This window comes from Protomyctophum parallelum (genome assembly GCF_964188405.1).
Source record: "Protomyctophum parallelum genome assembly, chromosome: 7".
Lineage (NCBI taxonomy): Eukaryota > Metazoa > Chordata > Actinopteri > Myctophiformes > Myctophidae > Protomyctophum > Protomyctophum parallelum.
The window spans coordinates 20,331,822-20,359,680 of NC_139705.1; the positions used below are offsets into that span (position 1 = coordinate 20,331,822).

Sequence of the window (27,859 nt, forward strand, 5' to 3'; positions counted from 1 at the left end):
AAGTGACAATTTAATTAAATGTGAAATAAACTGACAGGAAAGGGAAATGGGTTTTAGAAGAGGTCATCTAGATTGGAAGTCGCAAAGGCAGCCGGGACGGGGGCGGACGAACTGTCTGCGCTTTGGGAAAGGTGCGTGCCGTGTCCCCAGTGTCCGCTCCGGTCGCCCGGTTAGGAATGCGTCTCACGCGTTTGGTGTGCGTTGAAATACTTGGAAGAAACGCAAGCGGGACGATGATCTAAGAAGAGACATGCTCCGGTGTCGTCTATAGAATTAGTATCGTATTGACCGGGTTTGATTCCTAGTCCTACAGCTAGCTACCGTTAGCCCGGCTGGTTGATTCATAGCTAGCTTGTGTAGCATAGGCAGCTAGCTAGCTGTAGTGTTGCCCGTCCACTCCAGCCCCGTCGATCAGGAGACAACCACCACACCGCTTTTCTGACTGAGCTCCGCCGGTGTTGTGAGGAGAGGCGTCGGTGGTGGAGAGCGGGGGGCCGGGGAGAAAGGGACGGGGTAGACGGTGAGTCAGGCGCGGCTGATGAGTTCGGATCAGGGCGGAGAGCCGCTGCTGTTGCAGGAGGAGGCTGATCCGGGACCGAAGACCGGTGCGAAGGACGAGGCTCGGCTTGGGATCGAGGGAGGGTCGGGCGGCATGGTGAGTTGCGGCCTTCTTCTTTTAGCACAGCTAGCTTGCAACAGACTGTAGATGATGTATGGGAGGACACGACCGTGACGTCACAAACGCGCAAGGAGCGTGTTTGGCTTGCCTTGTAGAGTAACTTGACATTAAAAGGTTTATATTTTCTTTGCCGGACGATCCTTGCAGGTGTGTCAGTCGCTTAACAGAAAATGGACATTGACAACTTTTAAATACATTTTCGTCTGTTTCAAGGGCCTCGTGTGTCGGAAGCGCTTGACGCTTAGCTGTGATATCATTGCTGAAACCTTGGCAAGTTTGTTCTAGAACACAGCTACAGCTCATTAGAATCCTCCTGTTCCATTGCAACTGGGCCGAATTACTTGGCAACTGTGGAACTGTAATGCATATTATGAGTTTAAGTAACATTTTAACCATAAGTCGTGATGTTTAAACCCTTTAAAACACCCTTAACTCGTCGACATTGATATTTTGTTAGACATGGAGGAACAGAACAGCAGTTAATGTGACATGCAGTTTTGGAGGAGAGGTGACGATAGTTATCATTTCGAACCATCATATAATTACGGTTGTTCCAAACGTTATTACACACACACACACACACACACACACACACACACACACACACACACACACACACACAACAACCAAACCACCCCAGCTAGCAGCAGCCCTTTAAAATGGCTAATGCTACGCAACTGAACTGTATGGGAAGGCTTATCAAGTAGTTTGCTGAGTAATCATTAGCTAAAGTTATGGCACGAATGTGAAATATCAACAGGGTCGTTTGAGGGTAAAGAGTGAAATACGGTTTGTGTTTTAGTTATTTTTTCTTCCGTTTTCGAACTATGGTAGCTAGCGTATCGCTGCTTGCTTCGATGATTGGCCATCGGATCAATGTCCATCCACTCTGCTAATCGCAGTTGGCTAACTAGCCAGCTAGCCATCTAGCTACTGTATAACATGCGTTGCAAATACCTGGCCTATGTTACGCAGTGTAGTCAGCTGACTGGATTTGGCTTGCTACGGCCTGTAGGACAGACGAGCATATGCCGTAAACATGTGTCTGAACGGTTAAAAGTTGCACTTCAAATTCATGGCAATCGTTATTAGATGACACATTGTACTGCTAAGACTCGGGCACATTTCTTTATTTGGAGAGCGATCATAGTAGAGGTGGTGGGTGAATGTTGTCCGACCGTGACAGCTGTTCGTGTCAGGCCGGGTGCGTTTGCAAGTAACACGTCAAATATCGATCTGATAGATCGGTGACATGGCTGGAGGTATGGGTGACACAGATGGTTCTAGTAATGTACATTGTCTGATAAATATACATATTAAGGAACCACTTGAGTTTTAAAAACTAGCCAGAACTGCTCACGTTTGAAAGGAGATTAATACATACTGTGAGACTCGTTGGTATCTTTATCACTTAAAGTGTAGAGTATGCGTTCTATTCTCGGCACCAGACCTATACCTGCAAAGTCAGTATTTCTTGAGCCAATATTTCTAGAGTATGATAGCTGTAAGTTTGTAACCAGATCTCGAGTACAGTAGTAGACATGCGGAACTTCTAGTGATATCTTTGCACTGACGTAAGAGTCTGTTGGTGTAGTCTACCTTTATGCTAATGAAAGCATAGTACCGAGGCTAGTATAAGCCCACCTTACTTACCGCCTTACTTTCTGGGGGTTTGTTGGCATTTAGTGCAACACAACCCTGCTGCGCCAGGAAGCACGGCGATATGCAAGAACATGTTTAATTTGGAACCAGATCAACAACACTATCATGGTTTCCATTTGGACTGAAGGACTTGAGATGCACGTGTTGTGTAGCCTGGCCTAGTCTACTGACTCCCCATAAATGTTGTGCTGCCCAAGGGGGCAGGTACCAAGTCACGCGGAAGACCCCTATATGGGTAGCGGGCAGATTGACATGGTTCCTCTCCAACGGAGAAGAAGGTTGAGTCGGGCTTGGCGGTAAACACTGAGATGGAAGACCGCTCTTCTTCATGCATGTGTCCCGCCGATGGAGTCTTGTAGTTTTTGGCTAAAATATCTACCGATTTAGGTGGGTTTGGCGGCGCATCGCGTTTGCAGAGAACCCCGTTACTGTCGGGTTTTGGTCCGTCTGGCACTCGTTGTAAATGGTTTTGTTGTTCGAGTTAAGCAGAGCTGTAACATGCTCTTTGTTGACTTGTAGCGTGGGCCACGTGTTAGTATTCATGTTTTAAATGACTAGTTAATTTAGTTACGTGTTTTGCAGGTCGTCTGTTTTTGTGTCTGGTCCGTTATTTTGAAAGTAACTATTCATTGCTGAAATGCGTTTACACGTGCCATGCAGCGGTAACATTGCAAACATTTTGTGGCTAAACTAATACGCACACTACTTGGCTGAAGTGCATGGTTAAAGTATCATGAAGAAAAAATATAATCCCGCATACTTTACTCATCTGTTCATGTAATTTAATGACAATGTTTCAATTTAGCCAAGCACAACTATACAAAGACAACTCTGTTTACAAGAGGGTCCACCTTGTTCTATTCATCAACTGATGTGAATATGTATTGTAGCTTTTTTATGGGTCAGTATTGCAACATGTAATGTTACTGTCTTTGTTACTAAATTGTCATATTGTCCAGTATGTTCTCTTCTTTCTCTAGAGATAACTGTTTATGAAAATTAATACAAACTAACGCTGGAGATAAAAAATCATATGCACCGTCAATGCAGGGCTGTGTTTGCGTTTTAAACTCATCATTTTCAAACTCATGATAATGTAGCTGTCCTGCTATTCCTTTTTTTTTTTTCTCAGCTCATGATTGATTACATACTATTTAAGCTTTTTGGGACAGGCACCAGCACACAAAATTACCTCTACATTTGCACTTGCCATTGTAATTTATGACGACTTCTGTTGAGGGGAAGAAACTGTTCAATCATATATAAAATCACAATTATTTACTTGATTGACTGAATTGTTTCTTTGTTTTGAAGGTCACTTCTAAGGGCGCTGGTCTGAACCCCAATGCCAAGGTGTGGCAGGAGATCCCGGTAGCACCCAGTGACGCTGGTGCTGACGGGTCCCCCTGGTCCCCCTCAGATGCCACAGACGGTGAGAGATGCATTATTAAATTAAACATTATTGTCCTTTTTTAATATATATGTATGTACACACACACACACACACACACGTGTGTTTTGGATATTTCCTAATCAATGCCAACTGTAATGCTAATGTCTAAATGCCACTGAAGGCCTTGATTGTTTTCATTACTGTCCTTGAGAACTTCTCTGTACAGACTACCAACACATTAAAAGCCTAAGTCTTTACCATATTAAGTCAATTAATAGTTGTAAAATGACATGTAGCTAAATGCTCAATGCCATCATTTATTTAATCATGCAATTATTAGAATACGAGTGCAGTTGTAGCAGAGTGGCTCAGCCTGATGGCCTCAAAAGTCTTAATATCTCCCCAGGTCCATAGGGATATCTCTTTGGTCTAGTGGTTAAGATATTGGACTTTCACGTGGGAGACCCATGTTCGAATCCCGGGCGTTATATTGGTGCCGTGACCCCGATCAGGTTTCCCCGTGGGAGGAGGTCAAAAGTGCTGTGAGTGCAGCAAAGTGGCTCTCAGCCTCAGACTGATGGCCTCAAAAGCCTCATAGGGATATCCCTTTGGTCTACTGGTTAAGATATTGGACTTTCACGTGGAAGACCCAAGTTTGAATCCTGGGCGTTACATTAAAGGGATTCTTCATCCGAAGTAAATTAACCTGTGACGCATTGAATTCATAAAGACCTTTTGTTTGTATCTCATTCCTTCCTGGTGAATGAAGAATCAAAAATATAGTGGTACAAAGTGAACAGCAAAACTATCAGAATCCATTTAAAACTCAAACGCTCACAGTATAGTCAATGTGTCTTCTATCCAGCCCTTGTCCTCATTGCATCCAAAACAGCATTTTAAGTAGAACTTTATTTAAAACACTTTTGGGATAAACGCTCTCATGCAAAATGAGGAGTGCATGTGAACTCTGCTCGTGTTGCACACCCAGGTGCGTTCCTTGTTTTGTGCATGACACTATTTAAATTGGAAGTCTTTTAAGATGGTATGTTTGAGCAAAAATGTGCTGTTGAAGAAAAAATGAGAACGGGGACTGGTCGATGCAAGACACACGGGTTATACTGTGAGAGTAGCTTTGGACTCACACTTTTAATATGGTTGTTTGGCTGTTAAACCTGGATCACTATTTTCTTCAATGTATCAAGTATTCTTTGTTTGGGGATACTCCATTCACTGAAGGAATACCCTGTTAAAGAAATTAATTTCACCTGAATTTAAGGCATCACAGGGTGAGTAATTGATAGAAGTAATTTGGGGGGTGTAGTATTACTTTATATGGCCTCTGATTAAAGGGGCTAAAGTGTTTTCCAAGTTGCTGCAAAATGTACTGTTCTGCAGAGTTGGCAAGTTTGTAACCATCACCAATACCTTCAGGTCATTATGGTCTCTTTTCAGTTGTTGCGAACGCACTGAGCACTAACTATGAGACCCTGCAGATCATGTCTGTGTGTCTGTCTGTCCCGCTGTGACACCACCCGCCCGCCACCAGAGGGCGCAGCTGTAGCACACACACACACACACACACACACACACACACAGTAGAAAACTTAAAAAAATTACTAACTAAAAAGAAAAAAAAAGTATGTAATTTATTCTAATTGTTGTTGTTGCAATTTACGAGCTGCGTTCGCTTCCCGCGTTTGCGTGTCTTGTTTATTAAAACAATGACTTGCAATATGCAGATTGGCTTAGGTCAACAAATTGGCTTTCGTTCAAATGTGGTTACATGTTGCAAAAGGGTGGGAAAAACAAAAATGATGGCTTATTTATGGACTGTTCTGATGGGCACTCTTGACCACCACCACAGGTTATTCTGAGACTTTGCCTGCTGGGTGCAAGCCATACACTGTAGGATTCACAACTCTGGAGGAAAATGGCTCCATAGCGACAGCTGAGATAGCAGTCAATGGAATGGACCCCCCGGAGCTGGGATTTTCCTCTGCTGAAACCACCACAGGGTCTTCAGGTCAGTCTTGCCATATTACATCTTTATGGTCCCAAACATATTGCTCTTCTGTCTTCATCATCACATGGTACATTTGACCAACTCTGACATTGAGTCCTTGGTTTGCAGTGGAGTTGAAAACTGAGGAACAGCCCATCTCCACTGAGAACCTAAGGGAGTCACTCAAGAAAGAGTTGGAATTTTACTTCTCGAGGTAAGAGCCAGTCGGAAGGTATGAAGTTATGGTCTGGGAATATGGACTCCCAAGTGGAGATTTTTCTCATGTTCTTTGACAAATGGATTTGCCTTTGTCATTTTGTGCATCAGGGAAAATCTGTCTAAGGACTTGTACCTGATGTCCCAGATGGACAGTGACCAGTTTGTCCCCATCTGGACAATTGCTAGCATGGAGGGCATTAAAGTCCTCACAACTGACATGGAGCTAATCCTGGATGTCTTGAGATGTAAGTAGACAAATATAAGATTGAAGATGACTAATTGAACCTTCATAATATGAGATTTGATGCAACATTTTTATGGTGTTTGTCTATTGATCATGTGTGTCTTGTCTTACCACCAGCCTCTCCTATGGTACAAGTGGATGAGAAAGGCGAGAAAGTACGTCCTAATCATAAGCGGTGCATTATCATCCTAAGGGAGGTCCCTGAAACGACACCTGTAGAGGTAATACAAAATTGTGCTGTTAAATGTACATTAATCTATATTCAAATGGATGAAATTAGCTGTTGGTCTTCCGGTTATATGCAATTTTGTTGTTTGTTCCCCCTCACTGTAGGAAGTGGAATCACTGTTTAAAAACGATAACTGTCCGAAGGTGATAAGTGTTGAATTTGCCCACAACAACAACTGGTACATCACATTCCAATCAGACACGGATGCTCAACAGGTAACTGCAGCTGAATCACACTGCTTTGCTGCCATGTTCTCTGGGGGTGTTTTTAGTGATGCACCGAATGTATCGGTCAATATCAGTATCGGCTAATAAAACTGACATTAACCGATAGCAGTAGCCGATATTTATCTGTTGATAAGCATACATTTTGCATTGGCTATGTTGGTTATCTGCAGCCTACCAAGCTATAGATTCGGAACATTAATTTCTTGTATTGAATATGTATAGTTTCCCTGGCACAAAAGGTAAATAAAAATGACAAACTAAAACGTCTATCGATATCGGCTAAATTGTTATTTTAAACATCGGTATCGGACAAGAATTTCCATATCTGTGCATCCCTAGTTATTTTATGATGTGCTTGATGACTTCATTCCACACCACCACAGGCATACAAGTACTTGAGAGAGGAAGTGAAAACATTTCAGGGAAAACCTATTATGGTGAGTTGCAGTTTAATTCTTCGTTTCACAATGATGCATCTTTTAATGAATTTGTGTACACCTTTACTGAGTTTTGTCCCGTTTCCCACCTGATGACAGGCCAGGATAAAGGCCATCAACACATTCTTTGCAAAGAATGGCTACCGTAGCATGGACAGCAGCATGTACGCCCAGCAGTCCCAGAGCCAATCCCAGTACAACTCTCCTCTCTACATGCAGCATGTCTACCCCCAACAGCAGTATCCAGTCTACGGCATTGTACCTCCCACTTGGACGCCGTCTCCCACACCGTACTTCGAAACTCCACTGGTGAGTCACACAATACCGTCTGTTTATAAATCAAGTTAACAATCAGATAGCAAGCTATTGACTATGAGTCGATCAACTTTCATACTATGTTATTCAAGTGAGACCTGATGATGAGATCTTTTGCGCATAGAGGGAAATGTGGAATGATTGGCTTTGGCTCTCTCCCTCTTTTCTCTTCTATTATTCTGTTCTTTTTTCTGTTGCTTTCATGTCAAAGTCATGAACTCCTATCCCAATGAGCGTTCAGATTATGAGATCTGAGGGTTTCTGTTAACGTTTTTTAGATGAACAATCTGAAGATTTTTCAGCTCTGTTCATTGGTAATTTATGACAGCTATGACTGTACTAAAAGTGACATTGATCATTGATGGGCGTGAGGGGATGTCGATGTGTGTAAAGATTTTGTTATTTAATTTGCAGGCCCCGTTTCCCAACAGTAGCTTTGTCAATGGATTTAGCTCTCCAGGACACTACAAAACTGGCACCAACTCACTTAATATAACGCGCCCTTTCAACAGGAACCGGTAAGCATAAAATGTTCTGCTATATGCTGCGAGTTGACTGTTTCTGTGTGTGTGTTGTAGCATCACTGGATGTGGGGTCAGCGGTTTAGTCCAAACACCTAAGAGATAATCCACAAGTTCTGTGTAAAGATAATGACACCTCAGAGAAATTAAAGTTCTTTATCCACTGTCTTCTTACTGTCCCCACAGTGTACCCCTCTATTCAAGAAAGAATGTAATAAATGCCTTCAGGTACAACTGTTACAATACACTAACCTTCATCACTACGCCCCATCTCTTGCCATACTGCAGCAGCCAAATTACTAAATTCATAACTGGGCCCATGCCTCCTGCCAGTCAGAATAAAAAAAGATTTTCATTTATGGCGCTAAGCCTTTTAATCAATGTGATGAATGTGTGTTACCAGTTAATGGACATCCTGGATTTGTCATTTGATAAATGTAGGCATGCCTACTGAAATGGCTATGTCTATCTGAGTAGGGGTTTTAACCCATTTTGGACGGGAACCCCTTTTGATGTTTTAAGGATTATTTTATACTTTAGCTATTGAAAAATAAATCTACAAGCTTGTAGCACGGCGGCACCAAGTGCTGCGCTACGAGCTTGTAGATCTGCTATTTCTTTTTAAATCGTGTAAATGTGCAAATCGTTTAATATATAGATTCTTTCAGAGCGATCGTTTTTAACTCAAATCTTGTTCTGGTGGGGCCCTGGAAAAACCACTGACATGGAAACATGTTTTTTCAGAAAACATTTAGGATTTAGAATACTTTTATTTTAAATTGACCTCAGTCCTAAATGGGTTAGGTAACATCCACAGTGGCTCCAAAAACATCATGATCTCCCATTATCACATGTGACAGTTTTTCCTCATCCTGACTAACCATCCATTTTATTATTTTTGTTTCACTGTTGACTTGTCTTTGGTGACATGGTTGTTGCCAAAGAAGAAGCTTTAACAAGAAAACATGGCTGAGTTTTCTTTTGTCAATTGCATAAATAAAATGGGTAGTGTAGGTCTACCTAGAATGTCGAGCCATATTCTGAAAGGTTTATTTTAAAGTGGCAAAATTGAATCAAGTATTTTGACCTGTCCTAAAAGGACAAAATTCACTATCCTAGTCTGACCTGATGAGATCATGATGCACATGGAGGGAAAGTAGGCTGTGGAGTGAGTGGCTTTGGTTGTCTTTTGTTTCTGTCATGTAATTATTTTTCTTTCTTTGCTCTCTGCCCTGTCCCACCGAAGTCATGAACTTACACTCCTATCCCAATGAGCATTCAGATTATGAGATTCAATCAATCAGATCTGAGGGTCAGAAGAGTATTTATTTAATGTAATTTAATCTAAAACTGCAGGGTGTATTCTTTCTGGCAAATGGTTTCAAATTGACCATATAGTTTTAATGATGGAGTTTAATGATGCCTCAAGTAGCTTGTTTTGTTCATGTGTAGGAAATATGTCAACTCCGCTCAAATATCCATTTACTGGATGCTGACTGCCAAATTTCATAAGCCTCACTGCTTTGACAAATCACGGTCACAAACTCAAAAATAAAAAAATGCACTGCATGTCTGCACATTTATCAAGGAGACAAAGCATGCTGTCTTATCTCTCCTACAGATAATTGTGTCACTGACTGTAGCAGCATCTACCACCAAATGACTTAATTACTTAATCTTCCTCAACAGAAACCATGTGAAGCCTCAGGTGAGGACCGGTGAGCTGGCTCCGTCGTCTGTTACCCCTGTCCCCCTTGAGAGTCTCACTGGCCTACGCAGCCCCCAGCCCCCGGCTACTGCACCCACTCCCACCACTAACTCTGTTCAGGCCACCACTGACCTGAGTGCAGCGTTCTCACATCTCACCTCTTCCTCCTTGGACCCCAGTGATGACAGCGGAATGGCTGGACGTGGAAGGTAAGGCTGTCTGACACCTCTGTTGTAGTGTCCAAGACGTTGGTCAGTGATTTGCATTTGCGCATCGTTAATGTCATTCTTTTATATTGGTTTGAAACCAAGATAGGCATAATAAACCTTGGCTTCAGCCTACCTTTTCGGGCCACTAACTTTAGTAGACTTAACTGTATGTACGGTATATATTTATCTGTTCTGACACATGGACTAAGGGATTGTGGATAGGCTTTTGTCTTAAGACCTGATGATGAGATCTTTTGCGCATAGAGGGAAAATGGGCAGTGAAAGAATTGACTCTGGTTCTCTATCTCTCTTCTCTCCTTCCTTTTTCTTTCCTCCTCTTTCACCAAAGTCATAAACTTTCACTTCTATCCCAATGAGCGTTAAGATTATGAGATCTGAGGGTTTGAGGTGTATACTTTATATATCTGTTCTGTTAAGTGGCCTGAAATAAATAAAATAACTACCTTGGGTTCGCCTTTACGAAAATTGACATGCATGTAGCTACTGTGGTGTGGGTTTAGATTTCATTGAATAATCACACTTAAAATAAATTATTTAATGCAGACGGAGCACTACCTACAGAGGAACACGGAGAAGGCGAGAGGATGAACGTCTTGTGGTAAATGGCATTTTCATAATTTATAATTTCTTTGCTTTGAAAATGGCTGATATATAGTCTGTGGTTTTCTTTGACTTGGCAATTAAATTTCCCCTTTCAGAGGCCTCTACCGCTAGCAGAGGTCAAGGTTTCACCCCCCAAGTTTGACCTGGCTGCTACCAATTTCCCTCCTCTGCCTGGCTGTGTGGTCAGCACACTTGGAGAACCTGTGCTGGAGAACCGAATGTCAGATGTTGTACGTGGTTTGAACAGGGACAAGGTCAGCATAAGTGGCAGATCATTAATAACCTTTTCCAAACTTGTCTGTGTGCTGCAGTGTAAAAGTGAGTGAACCACCCGTGTTTAATTTAATGCCTCTTTGCCTTTCACAGATGGAACAAGGCAGTAAAGAAGTCACTGTCGGTTCAGGCTTAGTCCATGGCCCAGTCACAGAGGAACCTGTGATTGTCTCTAGTCCTGCTCAGACTGCAGGCAAACCTTCTGTACTACAACCAATTGGACCGCCTGCCCCCAGGTAAGAGGTGCAATCACATGCAGAAACCCTGATTAGACAATTAGAAATTATAATTTGTACTGAAACTTCCTTTTGTTTTATAGCATCACTCGTCAGGACAAGAAGGTTGAGCGGGCCGAGCCCCCAACCCCAAAAATGACCCCACCCACACCTGTTGCGCCTGCAGCCAACCTTCCACTGATAACACAGCCTGTATCCAGCCCCAGGCCTCAGCCCAGTGCTGCTTCCACACCAGCATCCCCCAGCCCCCCTACCCCGGCTCCTGCTACAGCCACCATCGCCACACCTGCCCAGGTTAGTTTTAGAAATAATGGCCAAAACTTTAAAAAAAGTATTGTTTTCTTCTAGGCATGAAGTCTGTGTCCACCAGAGACCTGTTAAAACCCAGAACACCCGGGGTTATTTAATCCATTAAATCATAGCGCCTAGCGATTTATAGCAGCGGAGCACTTTTACCAACGGACCGGATGTTATCCCGGATGTGGCTGAAGCAGCTAGATGTAGCCAAAACACTCTAGGGGCGATTAACAACAACGGGAGGTATGATTAATTATACTGAGACTAGCGACGGGACCGCAGTGGGCTGTCTAACACATCATCTTTGCTTAGAATTGGACGGGGGGGGGGGGGGGGGGGGGGACATTTTCGATGACGTCCCACTGTTGCTCAACATCGAATGTTGTGCAACAGACGCTCCCAGCCTGTAGAGTGATGCGATCGGTTTTGATATCTGTCCTTTTGATCAATCTCCGTGCTGGGTGTTATTAATTGAAAGGGTGGAGAACTTCGTCCTGTGCGCTCAGGGTGTTTAAAAGGTGTTGGTGCGCTCATTTCGAAAATGGAGAGCTTGCACTTTCAGAACTCTTGACCCAAAACACAGACCTGACTGCTAAAGATAATTTTTTACTGGTCTACTTTGGACAAATGGATTTAAGGGATTGTGGATAGGCTTTTGTCTTAAGACCCGATGATGAGATCTTTTGCGCATAGAGGGAAAATGGGCTGTGAAAGAATTGACTCTGGATCTCTAGCTCTCTTCTCCCCTTCCCTTTTCTTTCCTCCTCTTTCACCAAAGTCATAAACTTTCACTCCTATCCCAATGAGCGTTAAGATTATGAGATCTGAGGTTTTGAGGTGTGTGTTAGAAAAGGAACTTGTATTGTAGTTGTCTTAGTCTGTCAAACGGTAAACACCATTATTTCTATTTTGTTTGGTCCAGGAGCCACGTAAGCTCAGCTATGCCGAAGTGTGCCAGCGACCACCCAAGGACCCCCCTCCCGTGGCCCCTGCCCTGGCTCCCTCTGTCACTGCATCGGGCCAGCCTCTGCGTGAGTTGCGCGTGAACAAGGCAGAGGAGCCAGGCTCCAGCAACAGCCCTGGAGACAAGCAGGAGAAGGGCCACGACAGGGAGGGGGGCTGGGAATGCAAGGAAAGTCGGCCTCCACGTGAACGCGAGCCCCAAGGCTACTATCGCAACAATGGTCCTAGAGGCACCGGGGGCCTTAAGTTCCGTGATCAGCGGCGCCCCCCTCCAGCTCAACGCAGCTCCCCTCAAGGGAACTACAGGCACACTGGCAAAGAGCAGAATATCCCACCAGTATCGCCAAAGTAAAAACTTTATATGAATGGAAAAAAATTAGTATATACATGGATATATATAAATATATATATATAAATCTATATATATATAAAATGAATAACCTATAAAAGCAACAACCTTGTGGTAGCCACCTCACCCTGCCTGGAACTTGTCCAAAGAAAAGCTTTTAAAATGACATTAAGACTGGGACATCCAGGACTAGTGGGGAAAAACATCATCTGAAGAAGTGTGAACTTTCAAGATTGATTTGAAAAGGAAAAAAAAGATCTAATTTTGGCCTCCAGAAAATACTTAAAAGAATTTCAGTCAGTGCAGTTTCTCTGGAGGCCATTTCCTTTCAGCTCTGCTGGGGAGAGGTGGGGTGCTGGGCCATGTAATAGGCCCTCTACCTTTTATTGATTTTATTTTAAAGAATAGATGTTGGTCTGCAAGGAACATATGCACTAAGAAGAAAAGAACATACATATGTTATGTACATATACAAAGATATCACTAACACGCAATGAGACATCAGTTTTTTTTCCTTGTGTGGCTTAAGTTGTCAAGAATGACTGAAGGGTTTGACTGATGTCTGTGTATGCATTGATTGAACAATTTGGAGTGCTACAGTTTGCTGTTGCACTGATTATGAATGAAATGGCAAATATTGATTTTACATCTGAGATTCAGAATCATTGTCCTGACCCTGGACAGTGTCGTCCTCAAATGTATATTCATGAAATGTGTGCTATGGTGGTATTTTGATCCCGGTCAATGATTGGCTCAAATGTATCGGTAAGATGTTATATATATGATTTAAGCCACAGCCAAGCCTACAGTTGGCAGAAAGGTGATTTCTTTTTTTAAACCCTGAAAGTCACTCTGGATGTGCACTGACCTGTTATCCAAGGTGAATCTGCTAGCTTGGTCCAAAGTTGTTATTTTTAAGTTGCTTCATCTCAATCCGCTATCCCCCTGAATGCATTCAGAACATACTCATGCTGATAATCAGTCAGGCTCTCTGTTTACAACTACTTTGCATAGTAGGACTATGTAATTTTCAATGACGATAAGGAATAGGTTAATGGACAGATGTGACTGTGTAATGCGCCTGATTTGGCTTCTCTACATCAACACAAGATATCCAGGTTAAGCTAATATTCATGTGCTGTTCTTAACAAGGGTATAGTGTCAAAAGTAGGCTGAAGATTGCTTTTAGCTAAAGATAATAGCTATCTAACATTGGGCAGCCAAGTCAACGGTGTAAAAAATAATCTGACCATTATCATGTGCTATGTGCCAGCTGCCTATGATTATAGTCGACTTGGATAAGTTAAAGTTTTGAGTTTTATTGACGATGAGGTCAGCTAGGCCTGTATAATGTAGTCATTGGGGAATCTTTTGGCCCAGTCAAACTGGACTTAAAAAAAAAACTGTAGAGGTGTAGTTGCCTATGCTATATTGTCCTAAGCCCTTCACTAGAGATGTGTGTGGGAGAATGTAATTGTTCTAGTGCTGAACTTACAGAGGGAGGCTGTCAACAGGTATCCAACAGATTGTTTTTGTGCTTTTTAGGGTGAGTTTGCAGTTCTATTTTCCTTCTCCCCCTTTTTTTTTAAATTTGAAACTAAAGAAAAAAACTGTTTGACTTAGAATTTGCAGTTTGACTCACTGTATGTATTGCTTTTTAATTTTATTTATTTTAATCCTACTGTGCAACGCTTTTTCCCCAATCTTGGTAGGCTGGTTTCCCCAAAGTTGTGTGAAATCGCATTTGCAGAAGAAAAATCAAGCATACGACATTTGTATATTGTTTGCGATTTCAGCTGAAAGAATACTTGAGCGTTGACTTTGGGTTTAGTAATGCAGTAAACGAGTAACCAATCACTGGGGCTGTTATTTCTTTTTCATTAATGAGTATGAGCAGCTAGTGATTTAGTGTAATGAAATAAATGCACTAACTTGTAAAAAACAAAACAAAAAAAATCTTACTCTTAAGTAATGTGAAATCCTTTTTAGAAGCGTATGGTTATGATATTGATGTTGACAGGCTTGCAAAAACTACAGGAATTGCTTTTTTTTCTCCATGTTTGGTTTATTTTCTGTTAATTTGGGTTGGGGTGGCAAAACGAAATATAGTAATGGATTGATTAAGTGTTTGAGACACAATTCTAGAACTGTATGAAATGTCACCAAAAAAAATAAATTATTTTGATTTGGCTTTTGAGTGTCCCCCTGTTGTCTATCTTATTTTGGCCTTCTCTTCCATGCATACAGCACACATTAATAGTTGACTTTTGACCATGACCCTAGATATGCTTCATAAAACAGTTGTAAACGTGAGGAAAGTCATTACTCATTAGCTGTGTCCCAGTTCACGGGTTGTACCCTGACAATTGTGGATTTCGATTACACATTTGTCAATGCATTTCTTAATCGGACCCCTTTAAACATAGCTGTCAAAGATGAATGTATCATGGCATGCGATTTGATGTTGACTGATTTTATGAGATGTCTATATTTAGAACTATCTATAGGCCTACATGGCAAAAGCGCAGAACTGCTTTCAGGTAGGCAGACAAAACACATAGTTCCAGCTATTAATCAGGGCTTTTGTTAGGAGAATTCCATACTAGAAGGCTTTCTTACCTTTATTTGTAGTTGTCACGTCCCCACCAGAGAGGTCCAGGTGTTATTTTGTGCAAAAGCGCATTTTTGGCTATTTCCCCTACCATAAATGCTAAATCAGTATTAGTTGGCACCGTCTATAGACCGCCTGATCAGCACGGGTTCTATGATATACTTGAGGGGTGCTTAGCTGGGGAGGAATGTGTAGAGAAAATCCTGATTGGTGACTACAATACGGATATGCTTCGTAAGGAAGCACCTGTGTTTAAGTCATTTAGTCGGTTTTGTGATCTGCATGGTGTCAGTCAGCTAATTACCCAACCCACAAGAGTGTGTGATTCTACTCAAACTGTCATTGATCTCATTCTGACCTCGGACAAATCCAGAATCTCCAAGAAAGGGGTTATTGTATGTGGGCTCAGTGATCATTTTATGATTTTCTGTACCCGCAAAATACAAAAACTAAAGTTTGACTGTCACAAAACAGTCATATCTAGGGACCTCAAAATCTACTCTAGTGAGGCCTTTAACCTTGAACTGGAGAGTCTGGATTGGTCCGATGTGCTCAGGAGCTCACTAGTCGAAGAAGCATGGCTTGGCTTTAAAACCAAATTTACATCAGTACTAAACATCATGGCTCCTTTGAGAACCGTCAGGGTCAAAACCCGCTCGGAGCCATGGATGAATTCGGACATACTGACTGCAATGAAAGCCAGAGACAACAAATGCTCTGAACTTCTTAAATGCAAGTCCAAGCTAGCCAAGTGCAAGCGCTTCGACAGTAATCTCCAAACCAAACTGTGCAACCTAAAAACCCAGTGTAACAAGCTAAGAAACGGTGTAATTGCCATGACCAAATCTGCCAAATGTAACTTTATCAATGATAAAGCCGAGGAAATCAAAAACAATCCTCGGGAGCTCTGGAAGTTACTAAACAACCAACTAGGCTGTGGTCAGAAACTAAAAAACCAGGTTTACTAACATAAACATCAAATCGAATAACACCCTCATCACTGACAAGCTTGATGTAGCCAACCACCTGAACATCTTCTTTACAAACATTGCAACAAAGCTGGTTAGCAAACTGCCCTCCCACTCTGGGCGTTTTGGTGTAGAGCACATCAAAGCCTTCTACAAAAACCTTGGTGTTTGTAAAGATGATTTCAAAATGGCAATGGTAACAACCGAGGAGGTACTTAAAAAACTGAGTGCCCTCCAACCCCACAAGGCCACTGGCCATGACAATATTCCCTCCAATAACCCACATAGTTAACCTCTCCATCAAACAGGGACAGGTCCCCCAAGATTTTAAACTGGCCAAAGTAACCCCCTTGTACAAAAAAGGGAGTAAATTAGAACCCGGCAACTACCGCCCTATTTCTATTCTAAGCTCCATCTCGAAAGTGATGGAAAAAATAGTCTATGAACAGGTTGAAAAGTATCTTGCCACTAATAAATTGCTGTACGAGTTCCAATCTGGTTTCAGAACATCCCACTCCACTGACACATGCCTCCTCTATTTGAGCGACCACATCAAACACGAGGTGGACGCTGGAAAATACTGCGGCATGGTCATGCTGGACCTCCAAAAGGCTTTTGACACTGTGAACCACTCCATACTGGTTAACAAGCTTTTTTTTTTTTAAGATATTTTTTTGCGGCTTACGCCTTTTATTGTTTTTTTTTTGAAGGGACAGACAGTAGGCTGACAGGAAACGGGAGAGAGATGGGGGGATGACATGCAGTAAGGGCCGTGTCGGGTCCGGGAGTCGAACCCGCGGCACACTGCGACTGGATTACCAGTCCGGTGCCCAGACCGTTACGCTACGGCCTGGGCCTGGTTAACAAGCTTAAAGCTATTGGTTTTGATAGCACATCAGTGAGCTGGATGCAATCCTACCTGGAGGGGAGAGAACAGATGGTGGAGGTGAACGGAACACTGTCCCCTCCCCTCCCAGTGAGCTGTGGCGTCCCACAAGGAAGCATACTGGGCCTTTACTGTTCCTAATATATGTTAACGACATGACTTCAGCTTGTGACTGCAACTTGTTCCTGTTCGCAGATGACTCAGCACTGCTGGTCTCGGACAGGAACAAACTGCAGGTTGAAAAGACCCTCAGCTCTGAACTCGATAGAATCTGCACCTGGCTCGCTGATAACAAACTATCCTTACACCTGGGAAAAACTGAATCCATCCTCTTCGGATCAAATAGTAATCTCAGCAAGGCAGATGGCTTCTTGGTTAGAGTGGGTGACAATATTATCACACGAAAAGATCAAATTACCTACCTAGGTTCCATCCTGGAGGCCAATCTTTCCGGTGATAAAATGGCCACCAACGTAATCAAAAAAGTCAATCAAAGAACAAGATTCCTTTACAGGATCTCCTCACTGGTCAGCAAAAACACCTTGAAGACCTTAACAGGAGCCCTCGTACAAGGTTTCTTTGACTATGCATCCACCTCTTGGTACCACAGCACCTCAAAGGCCCTTAAAACAAGGCTCCAGACCTCCCAAAACAAACTGGTCAGGCTCCTACTTGGCCTCACCCCACGAACCCACCTCACCCCTGCCCACTTTGACAGGCTGGGATGGCTTAGGGTCGACGACAGAGTACAGCATCTTGCAATGGGTCTGGTCCACAAGATTCGATACACCACCAAGATACCCATGTACCTGTCTAAATACTTCCTTAATGTAAACGAAGTCCACACCCACAACACCAGAGGGAGTGCAACAAACCATGTACAACCCAGATTCGGCACAAACAAGGGACTAAATTATTTTCGCTCCTATGCCACCAAAATGTGGAACGCCCTACCAACAGTCATTAAGACTTGTGAATCCCTTGACTCCTTCAAAACCGCTCTCAAAGGGCACCTACGGATGGCTGCAATTCGAAACTGGCCTCTGTAAAATCTGAATCCCCCCGCCTCATTTCCCCTCACTGTATATGTATCTTTTCCCTTTTTGCTTCCTATATGATGAATTCCTGTTCTGTTCTTTAGCTACATAGAAGTGTCTATGTCTCTAAATGTTTTGATGAATTGAACAATGTGGACCCTGTTGTAAACAAGTGTAATGCTTAATTGGGTCGTCCACTCACAGTTAACAGTCTTTGTATTGAGTTTGTGCTTAAAATGTACTGTAAATTCTACAAACTGTTAATAAATATTTCAATCAATCAATCAATAAGCGCTCAATGAATTGCGTTGAATTGAATGGGGCTATGGGGTGTTGTGCTTATTCGCTTATTTCCATCGCTCAAAATTCAAACAAAAATAATGTATTTTGTTATTTCGATGGAAATTAGCGAATTAACACAAAAATCCAACCCATTGAGGGCTTATGGTAGGGGAAATAGCCAATAATGCACTTTTGCACAAAATAACCCTTGGACCTCTTTGGTGGGGACGTAACAACTACAAATACATGTACGAAAGCCTTCTAGTATGGAATTCTCCTTTTACCAAATTATAATAATATAATAGCCCTGATTGTGGTTAGATTCTGTGAGCAGAGCAGAAGTACATTTGTTTTTGTTCCAACCAAATTGGAGGGCGTGGTCAAGACCGATGACGTTGCAGTGTTTATGTCAAAAGGCACGCAGTAAGCACTAAGCAGCAGGAAAACGCCTACGCCAGAGCTTCAAGTTCACACCGCCTAATATCACGGTATGTAGTCGCTTTTATGGAAGTAGTGCTTTTGCTAATGGCCAATATCACGATCATAGAATCCACCTAGAACTTGGCTTATATTCAAAAGTGTTAGCTGCTTGTTTCGGTTTTCTTTATTACGATTTCGTTTAGGTAGTGCATCGCTAGCTAGCTTGCTAGCTGATTAAAATAAAGCTTGGGTTGTCATTGGTTTTTATTCACTTGCCCGTTGTCTTGTTTGCCAAGTGGCATATAAAAGGCTCGATATAATTACGTTGATAAAGTTATTATATCAAAAAGACGGACACGTCGTTTTGCCATATGCACGTGCACCGTACTACTGGCGTAAAATGCATGTAGTGGGCCTCCTTATGATGTTGGCTTTTACCCAGAGCCAGCTAGCACGCTAGGCTAGCTGTCATTGTCAGTACTAGCTACATTTCTGCTACAAGAGCTCCGCTCAAGACTGTCAAAAGAAAGATCTACGACAGACCAATTGACCCAAGGGCAGGCTAAGGCAAGCTAAACCAGTAGGTCATCTGTTTATACTAGATTGGTTTGCAAGGAGTTTCTATTTCGTTGCTGAATTTGTTCTTATTTTGCCAAGACGCTTATAAAGCAAAGATTGATGGATGTTATTGCACTCTACAGGGACTTTAGTGCCTCTTTATAATGCAAATGAACATGAATGTTTCCTTTTTCATGGAGTTTTGATTTGTAAATAAGTCGAGGAACTAATCAAGGTAATTGGAATCATAAGATGTTTGTGTGTGTGTGTGTGTGTGTGTGTGTGTATATAATATATATAATATACTGTTGCATTTGTATGCATTACAGTACACTGGGGAGGGTTACATCTTCAGCTGAGCGTTAAAAAATATATACTGTATATAACCAAACAAACGGTATACTGATGTCGGTCTATGCCAGTTTTACAGCCATGTATGTTCTCATAGAAACTCCAAGAAATGCAGTTGAGTGTCTAATTACAACTGAGGAAAACAAGTGTTCCATTCCACACAGATGCTGTGTTTTAGTATTGGCTCTGAACAATGAATGCAGAAAACAATATTTCCCTTAAAGCTGAAGTCCAAAGAGAACGAAATTGCATTGCCGTTGTGCAGTTACTAAATCGACTTATTGGTTAGATTGGTTATTATAGCTTTTAAAAGAAAAAAGCAGAATCACTTTGCAAAATCTGGTAAAAGTATTTATGGACAAGCATTTAGCTTGATCTTATTTGCACAGCACACAAAGTACAGTTAAATGCTCTGTCTTTCCTTTTTTCATTTTGTGATGTACTGGCACCAACTACAGACTTCAATAATCTACTTTATATCTTACAGCATTTCAACCCAAACATAAGAGGTGATTCAGCGAGTTGTCGTTGTCACCCCTGCCTGGGTGCCATGCTCTTCTGTTCCATATGAGCTCTACTATGTGGTACATCATGCAAAGCATTCAAAGCAAATACTCCCTGTCCGAGCGGCTGATCCGCACCATTGCAGCCATTCGATCGTTTCCACACGACAACGTGGAGGATCTCATTCGTAAGGTTGGCCTACTTTTCGCTGTACTTCAACTTTGTAGGGTTTGTCCATGTTATCTTATCAGTTGTAATAACAGTTTCTCTTGCTGTTGTGCAGGGTGCAGATGTAAACCGTATGCATGGGACGCTAAAGCCTCTGCACTGCGCCTGTATGGTGGCTGATGCTGATTGTGTGGAGTTGCTGCTGGAGAAGGGAGCTGAGGTAAGGCAGGACCACTGGTTCGCAATGAAGAATAATACTATTCATTAGGGCTGCCGCATCTATCGATTATCAAAAAAAAAAAAATCAATTTATCAGTGTGGGAAAATATACGTTTTGTATAATGGACAAAATCGATTGGTCTAACCACTCAAGCCCTATTATATATATTTATTATTTGTCATACAATTTGTTTTTTCTCCAATTGAATTAATCACTCCGTTCGATTAAATGTTGCACCCCTACTACTTATTTGGAATTTTATTTTTTCAAGATATATTTTTTGGGGGCTTTTCTGACATTGATTGCACACACAGAGCAAATGTTGTCGGTATTTGATCAGGCTTAGAGACTATATATGGTATGCCATATATAGTCAAGGCCCCATATTTAGACATTTAACCACTTTCAATGCAGCGTCCCAATTTTGGGACACCAGGTCTATGTCTACAAGCATCGTGATGCAATTTATTATTATAAAAGCATGCCAACTTTATGTCCAGTTACTTGATGGACCATTTGATTTGACTGAATTTGCCCAGTACAATTTTAATAACCACATGAACACCACTAGTGTCCTTATTCTGATTTTCTAAAATTGTTTATCTACAAGCTCACAACGAGTCGCTATTGGATGTGTTTTGAACTTGCAGATCACCAATTTTGTGTGTGTGTGGAGGATTCAAGAGGGTAAATACTTGTATATTGTTCTCTGTGGGATAATGGAGATGCATTATGTTTCTTAAGTTCGTCTTATCACATCATTGGCTGTTTGTTGTGGGAGGGATTGTCTTGCATGCATCTTTGAACAATGTGAGTCAGGTCGACTTCACACCAGGATGTTTTACTGCGATGAAAAATAATCCTGCTGCGTATTGACGGAAAGTGCGCTTCGTTTAGCAGGTGTGGAGGCTCATTCAAATTCTGGTACGGATCAAACGATCGCATTCTAGTTGGCCAAAGAACAGGGCTTTCGCTTAGCTTCCAAGCGCACCTGACTTCGATTCATTGCAGGTGTGAATGTAATCCGCATCAAATAAATGAAATGAAGCAAACAATGTGTCGGATGAATGAGGAATAAACACAGTTGGAGACAGAACATAGAAAATATGTGTTATATGTCCCATTAACGTAGATAGATGTGGTTGAATGAGGAGACCGAAGCCCTCATCAAAATATAAAAACACTGCAGTGTACAGAATATTCTGTCTGAATATTTTGTCTGTCGTGCGTAAACATGGAGTGCTGTCACTGTGTGTGGGCAGTGGGTCTTCATCTTGTTTAAATCTAAATACTTAAATTAAACAATCATGTTTAGCTCGGCATGACCTACTGTATCATGTAACTAGCTAACATTATGCATAATAATTTATATGATCATCAATGGGAGTACATATTGTAAACATCGGATTGATTTTGCTGCTGTGAGGCCGTTGTGCCTCCACCACAACGGAGACATGTCCAAAAGAACAGTGCATGCGTGTGTGTGCGCAACTGCGCATACATACACACAGTAACATCCAGTCCCCGACAGCGACACACTGCATCCATGTTACCCTCACTTTGTCCTAACTATTAATCGAAGTATAATTTTAACACCATAGATTTCACTGTGTAGTTTATGAATTGAACACATTAATAAAGTTACCTGCTGCAGTGTGAACGCAAACGCAGAAAATAAAAATGCAAGAATTATGCAACTTTTCACCTCCCAATCGCCAATGGATCAACAAGTGGTAATTCTAGGCATAGAAATGAATTAATCAAACTTTAAGTATGTGTATAATTGACTATCAATCTCTGTGGCCAATACTGTAAAAGGTGAAGGTATGACATGATGCTTATTGCTTCATTAAACTGAATGTGTTTGTCAGGTGAATGCTTTGGATGGCTACAACCGCACAGCACTGCACTATGCAGCAGAGAAGGATGAGGGATGTGTGGAGCTGCTGTTGGAGTACGGAGCCCTGCCTGATGCCCTGGATGGCAACAAGGACACTCCACTACACTGGGCTGCATTCAAAGACAACCCAGAGTGTGTGAGGGCCCTACTGGAGAGCGGAGCCTGCCCCAACAACCGTGACTACAACAATGACACACCTCTGAGTTGGGCTGCAATGAAGGGCAACCTAGAGAGTGTCAAGGTGCTTTTGGAGTACGGGGCCCAAGTCCACGTGACCAACCTGAAGGGCCAGACACCTATTTCCCGACTGGTGGCCCTATTGGCCCGGGGTCTGGGCACTGAGCAGGAGGAAGAGTGCTTGGAGCTGCTGTGCCGGGCAGCTGGCCGGTTTGAGATCCGAAGGGCCGATGGTACTCTGCCAAGGGAGCTGAGTAAAGACCCCCAGTTATTGGCAAAGCTAACCAGCATGGTTGCGGAGGCCCCCACACTCCGCTCTCTGGCACGTTGTGCTGTCCGTCAGAGTCTTGGAGTGCAGTTTCTCCCCACTGCAGTCAAAGAGCTGCCTTTACCAGAGTCTGTCAAAGACTATCTACTGCTGAGAGATTAAGTTGGTGGGACTGACTTGGTGGATACATCATAGTTATCATTAGCTGATTATTAAATAGCTTATGACATTGCATTTATTCACAGGAAAGTCTCTCTCCATGGAGTTAGACTCATATTGTTCAGACAATGTCTGATGATACAAGCTGTCCAGTAATGCTGGCAGAGAAGGCAGAACCCTAAAGTAATGCTTAATGAATGGATGTTATGTGCCGTGCGTGCATGGGTGTTTGTATGTAATTATGACTGGTTATTGTTTGATTTCCTACTGAATTCACAATGTACAATTTATCTTGTAACCCTAAGACAAATGCCCTTAACAAAATAAATTGCATCATGTAGGACCAGTGTTTAAGTGAAAGTAAAAGGAGGACCAGTGTTTGACCTGTAAAAAAAGATATATAATATACAAAATGATCAATTACAGAACCATTGTTCATTGTCAGTCAAATAATGTAGGTAATTGTGCCAGCTAATGTTTCCATTTTGCCATCTTAACACTGAAAAGAAAAAGGATTTGCCACCATAATTCTCATGCATTTCCCAGTGAATCTGCCTATCATAGATGTGAGATAGTGTTTGATTGTTGCATTACGTATTTGAAATATATATTAACAAGTTGGCATTTACACAGCTTTCTAAGAAAGAGCCAATTGTTTCATTGTATATATTTATTTTCATAATTTGTTTTCATCAAGATGTTCAAGAGTGGTCAAAATTCGGAAAAGTTATAGTTTGAGTTATTTTAGGCCAAACTTTTAAATGTTAAATCGGCGAAATAGCCCCATGACTTATACATTTTTCTTTCAAAGATACATTTTAAATAAATATTTACAAATATACTCATACCATTAGATTAAACCATTTTGTGCTTGGTTTTGCTTCTGCCAATGTGTAAATATAGCTTTCCTACATTGTACTAGTGTGAGTGACACCAATTTCTGGGCACCTGCAAAGTGCTTTTTTTTTGTATGTTAACACAAGTAAACGCCTTTCTATTCCACTTGTTTCTTCTATTATTTCATTTATTTTAATAGGCAATCTTGTAGTTATGTTTATAAAATGTTTAGAATCTAAAAATCATCATGAGCCAAAATAACTTTTTGAAGTTAAAGTTTTACTACATGCTCTAGTCTGCATTGTATTTTCTCCTCACAGGTATTCTGAGTTTTGATGTAAGGACCGATCCCACAGCTGAACGTCAGTTTTACATATTTTGGCTGACGTGTGAAATAGTTACATATAACCACTTAAGACCTTGGGCTTTATTGTGTTTTTCAACCATTCAAATACACCTGTACTTTTAGCCACAGAAGCCATTTCAGGTATAGCACTCATTAAATAATATCTAGCTAACCATTCAAGAACATTGTCTAAAGCTCAAAATATAGAAGGTCAAATAAAATACTGGTTGTATTATTTAGCTAATAGTATTCTGAGGGGTAAAGAAATCTAATTTCATTTGAACATATTCAGTACTCAGACTGTCCAGAAGAGGTCCCTCTGGTTCTTATTCTTGGAGTCTTATATCACAGGACTGCATGTCTTCGATATCCTACTATTACAGGATATTCAATGTGACCAGTCAAAGGAAAATGAATTATTTAGACACTATATATATATATACACACACACACACGTTCCCAAACATCACAACAAGGTCTTAGGTTTTCGATCCGCTGTTAGTTCCATATCGGTCATTGTTTCTGGGAATTTGCAATACATTGCTTCACAGACAGGACGTTCGCGTCCAGGGAGAGAGACGAGGGTGAACATTTCAGGAAGGAAACTGAACACTGGCCCCTCTCTCGCTTCCATTGTTCATTCTATCATTTCAACATTGTGTAAATTGTGATATCAGCAGTTATGTAGATAAGGATTGAAAGGAGGTAGAGAAATGTGATATGTTGTGAAATGCATGCATATCACAATAATGGCACTCATCATGCAGTCACAATAATTCTCCATATGCTTAGGATTGGACATTGGTCCATGATTGGGAACCTGATCTGTAACATTTTCAGTATATAACTCTCACAAATGGCTGAAGTAACACTAAAGTATTTACTGTGTAATGTCACCAATGGTTTCTTACACTTGTGCAATGCTTAATGTCCTATGCTATTCTGGAATAAAAAGTTTTATTTAAAATGAATATTAAAAATATAAGATGATTCTGTGGTCTGACTAACCATAGTAGTAAATGCATTGTTACGTGTCCCACTGAAGAGTTTAGACAGCACATTTCGGTGGATTGCTGCCCTGAAGCCGGCTCAGCTGGATTTGGACCAGGCCATTAGGCCTCCTGCCCAGCCCTGCCCCCTCCCTCCGACAGGACTACCCAACTTCAGCTGACCTGAACCCCCACATGTTCGTTCAGAGGAGCCGTTGTGGCCGAATCATCGGCCGCCTCTACACTGACGTTTCTTTTTTTCCCCCTACTATAGTGAATTCTGGTGTGGTGAGACATATGTAGTCTCTCTGCGTGCATATTTGTCTCCACCAGGCCGAAGGCATGTGGGGAGAGTATGTTTTGCACTCCGTCCGTCCGTTTGTGTGTCCGTCCGTCCGTCCGTGTGTCCGTTAGTAGCTAATCTCGGCCACCGTTAACCCGGTCGATGGCAAATTTTGCACACACACTCCCTGGATGCCAACGATGAATCTCTGCCCCAAACTTTCCAGAACGGCCTGTTATAGCGCCACCAGGAGGCCGCTTTGTGCAAAACAAGTTTTTGCACAGTACACCTACAGATTTTGTCCAAACATCACGCAAATTGGTACACACACTCCCTGGATGCCAACGATGAACCTCTGCCCCAAACTTTCCAGAACGGCCTGTTATAGCGCCACCAGGAGGCCGCTTTGTGCAAAACAAGTTTTTGCACAGTACACCTACAGATTTTGTCCAAACATCACGCAAATTGGTACACAGTCTCTCTAGAGCCATTCAACCAAACCGGTCTTTCAGATTTCTCAGACTCCATCCTGATTGGTTAAGATTGGCTTCCAAAGTTCACAGGAGTGCTCAGTTTCAAACAAAATGCTGCAAATCATGAACACATCGCGTGATTTCCGTCAAATTGTGCACCCACATTCCCACTAGGCCCAGGACAAAATGCCACATGAACAATTTCAACTCAGCCTCAAGGTGGCGCTATAACTGGCCGAAAAGTGTTTTTACCTCTAACTGCACGGATCTGTGGATAACCTGGTGGAGACCTGTGCCCAGAAGGGCACTTTTTCTAGTTCACCATATTCTGGGTTAGGGTTAGGTACAATGAGCAGGATTTGTGCGTAGTTGGGTAGTGTGGATCTCCATCTCCCTCATATCACTAACCTTAGAGTAATTGACTAGATATTTTATTTTGGGTTCTGTGAGGAAGAAGCCCAACAAACTCACGGTGAGGCCTGTAGGAGGGCCATTCTAGCCTCAAGCGGAGCCTGCGGCACCACCAAGGGCAAGGTGGAGCCTGCGGAACCATTGCGGCTCGATTCCTGAATAAAGTGTCTGGTGCTGGGAGTCTGGTGCAACGCCCAGGGCCTGACCTGGTGAGAGCAGGAGTGGACCTGGTGAAACGTAGAAGGGAGTCAACCCACAGAGCCTAGTCCTTCCACGTGCCAGAATGGTACCTCCCAGTCCCGGCAGAGTAGTTCAGTAGGAATGGATTGTGTGGCCCTCCCTAATGGGACTGATCGAGGGTAGCTACTGGGACGTAAGTCGGGACTTGATCACCCCGGCTGGGTCACCTGAGTGAGGGGTATGATGTTGGGACACCCGAAACCCTGATGACCTTGGGATACATCACTGAGGATATGTCCCAGGTGCATCCATGCGATGTATTTTTGTTTTATTTACAATCCTGTGGAACATTTATATACATTTTAATATGCCTGTGTATGTTATACTCTCCTACATCTACTGATGATACAAACTTGGACAGATCATCACTATTGTTATCAATTTCAATTCTGGTTCTCGCAACAGACATCCTCCTCCAGGCGACCCGACCAAGGCTGATCAGACCCCGGCCTGTGTCCCAAGTGGCATGCTACAGACCCCACTGTCTCTTGGGGGTTTAGAGACAGTGGGGAAGATGGCTGATGAGATGTTGGTGACACTAGGGTGCTCTGGTGCTCTAGTCTAGGCGCTGTGGGTTGCCTACTCTGAGTAACTTGAGGATAATAAAGCAGAGACAAATGTCTTCTGGGATGGAGTTTTACTGAGGATCAACCTAACTAATTAGGTTAGTTAGTTAACTAATTAATCTTATTAAGGATCTTATGCTGTATCAGGATGTGCAGCCATAATCAAAATTACATTTGTCCATGCCAATAATATAATATCCCGTAACCAACTTAACCATCAAAAGCATAATGGGCATAAATAAATCCTATAATTTAAAAATGTGTAGCCATCCATCCAGCATGGTACTAGCCAACGGTTGCCTGACAACCAATTAGCCAATTAGTTGGCGATCCTATAGCCGGAGAGGTCTGGTAGGCCTGACGTGCAGTCTCGCGATGTTTCGAGGAGGTGGAGGGGAGTGTCAAATTCCAAGAGAGGAGAGAGGGAGCCAGAGAGAGAGTGTGTGTGTGAGAGGGGCGCAAAGGTGAGTTTGTAAACAGTTTATTATCATGTAAATGTGCCACGCGTATTGATTTCGCGCTAAACTATGACACATTAGTGGTCAGAGCACCAGTTCTAGTATTATTTGCCATGAAACATCAACGTTCAAATAATTGCCAAAACTGTTGTGGTAGCTA

At 42.2% G+C, this 27,859-nt stretch overlaps 2 protein-coding genes across 5 annotated transcripts in view; both read left to right on the forward strand.

The window, feature by feature from the left end:
* Window positions 1–103: 103 nt before the first annotated feature.
* Window positions 104–14,777, forward strand: larp4aa (La ribonucleoprotein 4Aa). 2 transcript variants are annotated; one of them, XM_083768279.1, is made up of 17 exons: window positions 104–655; window positions 3,656–3,773; window positions 5,599–5,757; window positions 5,866–5,950; window positions 6,064–6,200; window positions 6,317–6,420; window positions 6,533–6,643; window positions 7,039–7,092; window positions 7,192–7,401; window positions 7,822–7,925; window positions 8,115–8,156; window positions 9,618–9,845; window positions 10,410–10,464; window positions 10,565–10,723; window positions 10,836–10,978; window positions 11,062–11,272; window positions 12,198–14,777. In XM_083768279.1, exons 1-17 carry the CDS (start codon window positions 539–541, stop codon window positions 12,588–12,590), a joined length of 2,430 nt encoding a protein of 809 aa, XP_083624405.1. In that variant the 5' UTR covers window positions 104–538; the 3' UTR covers window positions 12,591–14,777. The 2 variants fall into 2 exon arrangements, with proteins under 2 accessions (XP_083624405.1, XP_083624406.1); XM_083768280.1 differs by lacking the exon at window positions 8,115–8,156.
* A 3,996-nt stretch (window positions 14,778–18,773) lies between these two features.
* The window catches only part of asb8 (ankyrin repeat and SOCS box containing 8), a 37,264-nt gene continuing 28,178 nt past the window's right edge, over window positions 18,774–27,859 (forward strand). The window contains exons 1-4 of one of the 3 annotated variants that reach the window (XM_083770119.1): window positions 18,774–18,859; window positions 20,188–20,396; window positions 20,488–20,592; window positions 22,464–24,098. In XM_083770119.1, coding sequence (XP_083626245.1) covers window positions 20,268–20,396; window positions 20,488–20,592; window positions 22,464–23,099 — 870 coding nt within the window. In that variant the 5' untranslated portion in view covers window positions 18,774–18,859; window positions 20,188–20,267 and the 3' untranslated portion in view covers window positions 23,100–24,098. Of the gene's footprint in view, window positions 18,860–20,187; window positions 20,397–20,487; window positions 20,593–22,463; window positions 24,099–27,646; window positions 27,706–27,859 lie in introns of those variants that run through there. The other 2 variants (XM_083770120.1, XM_083770118.1) reach the window with 2 other exon arrangements.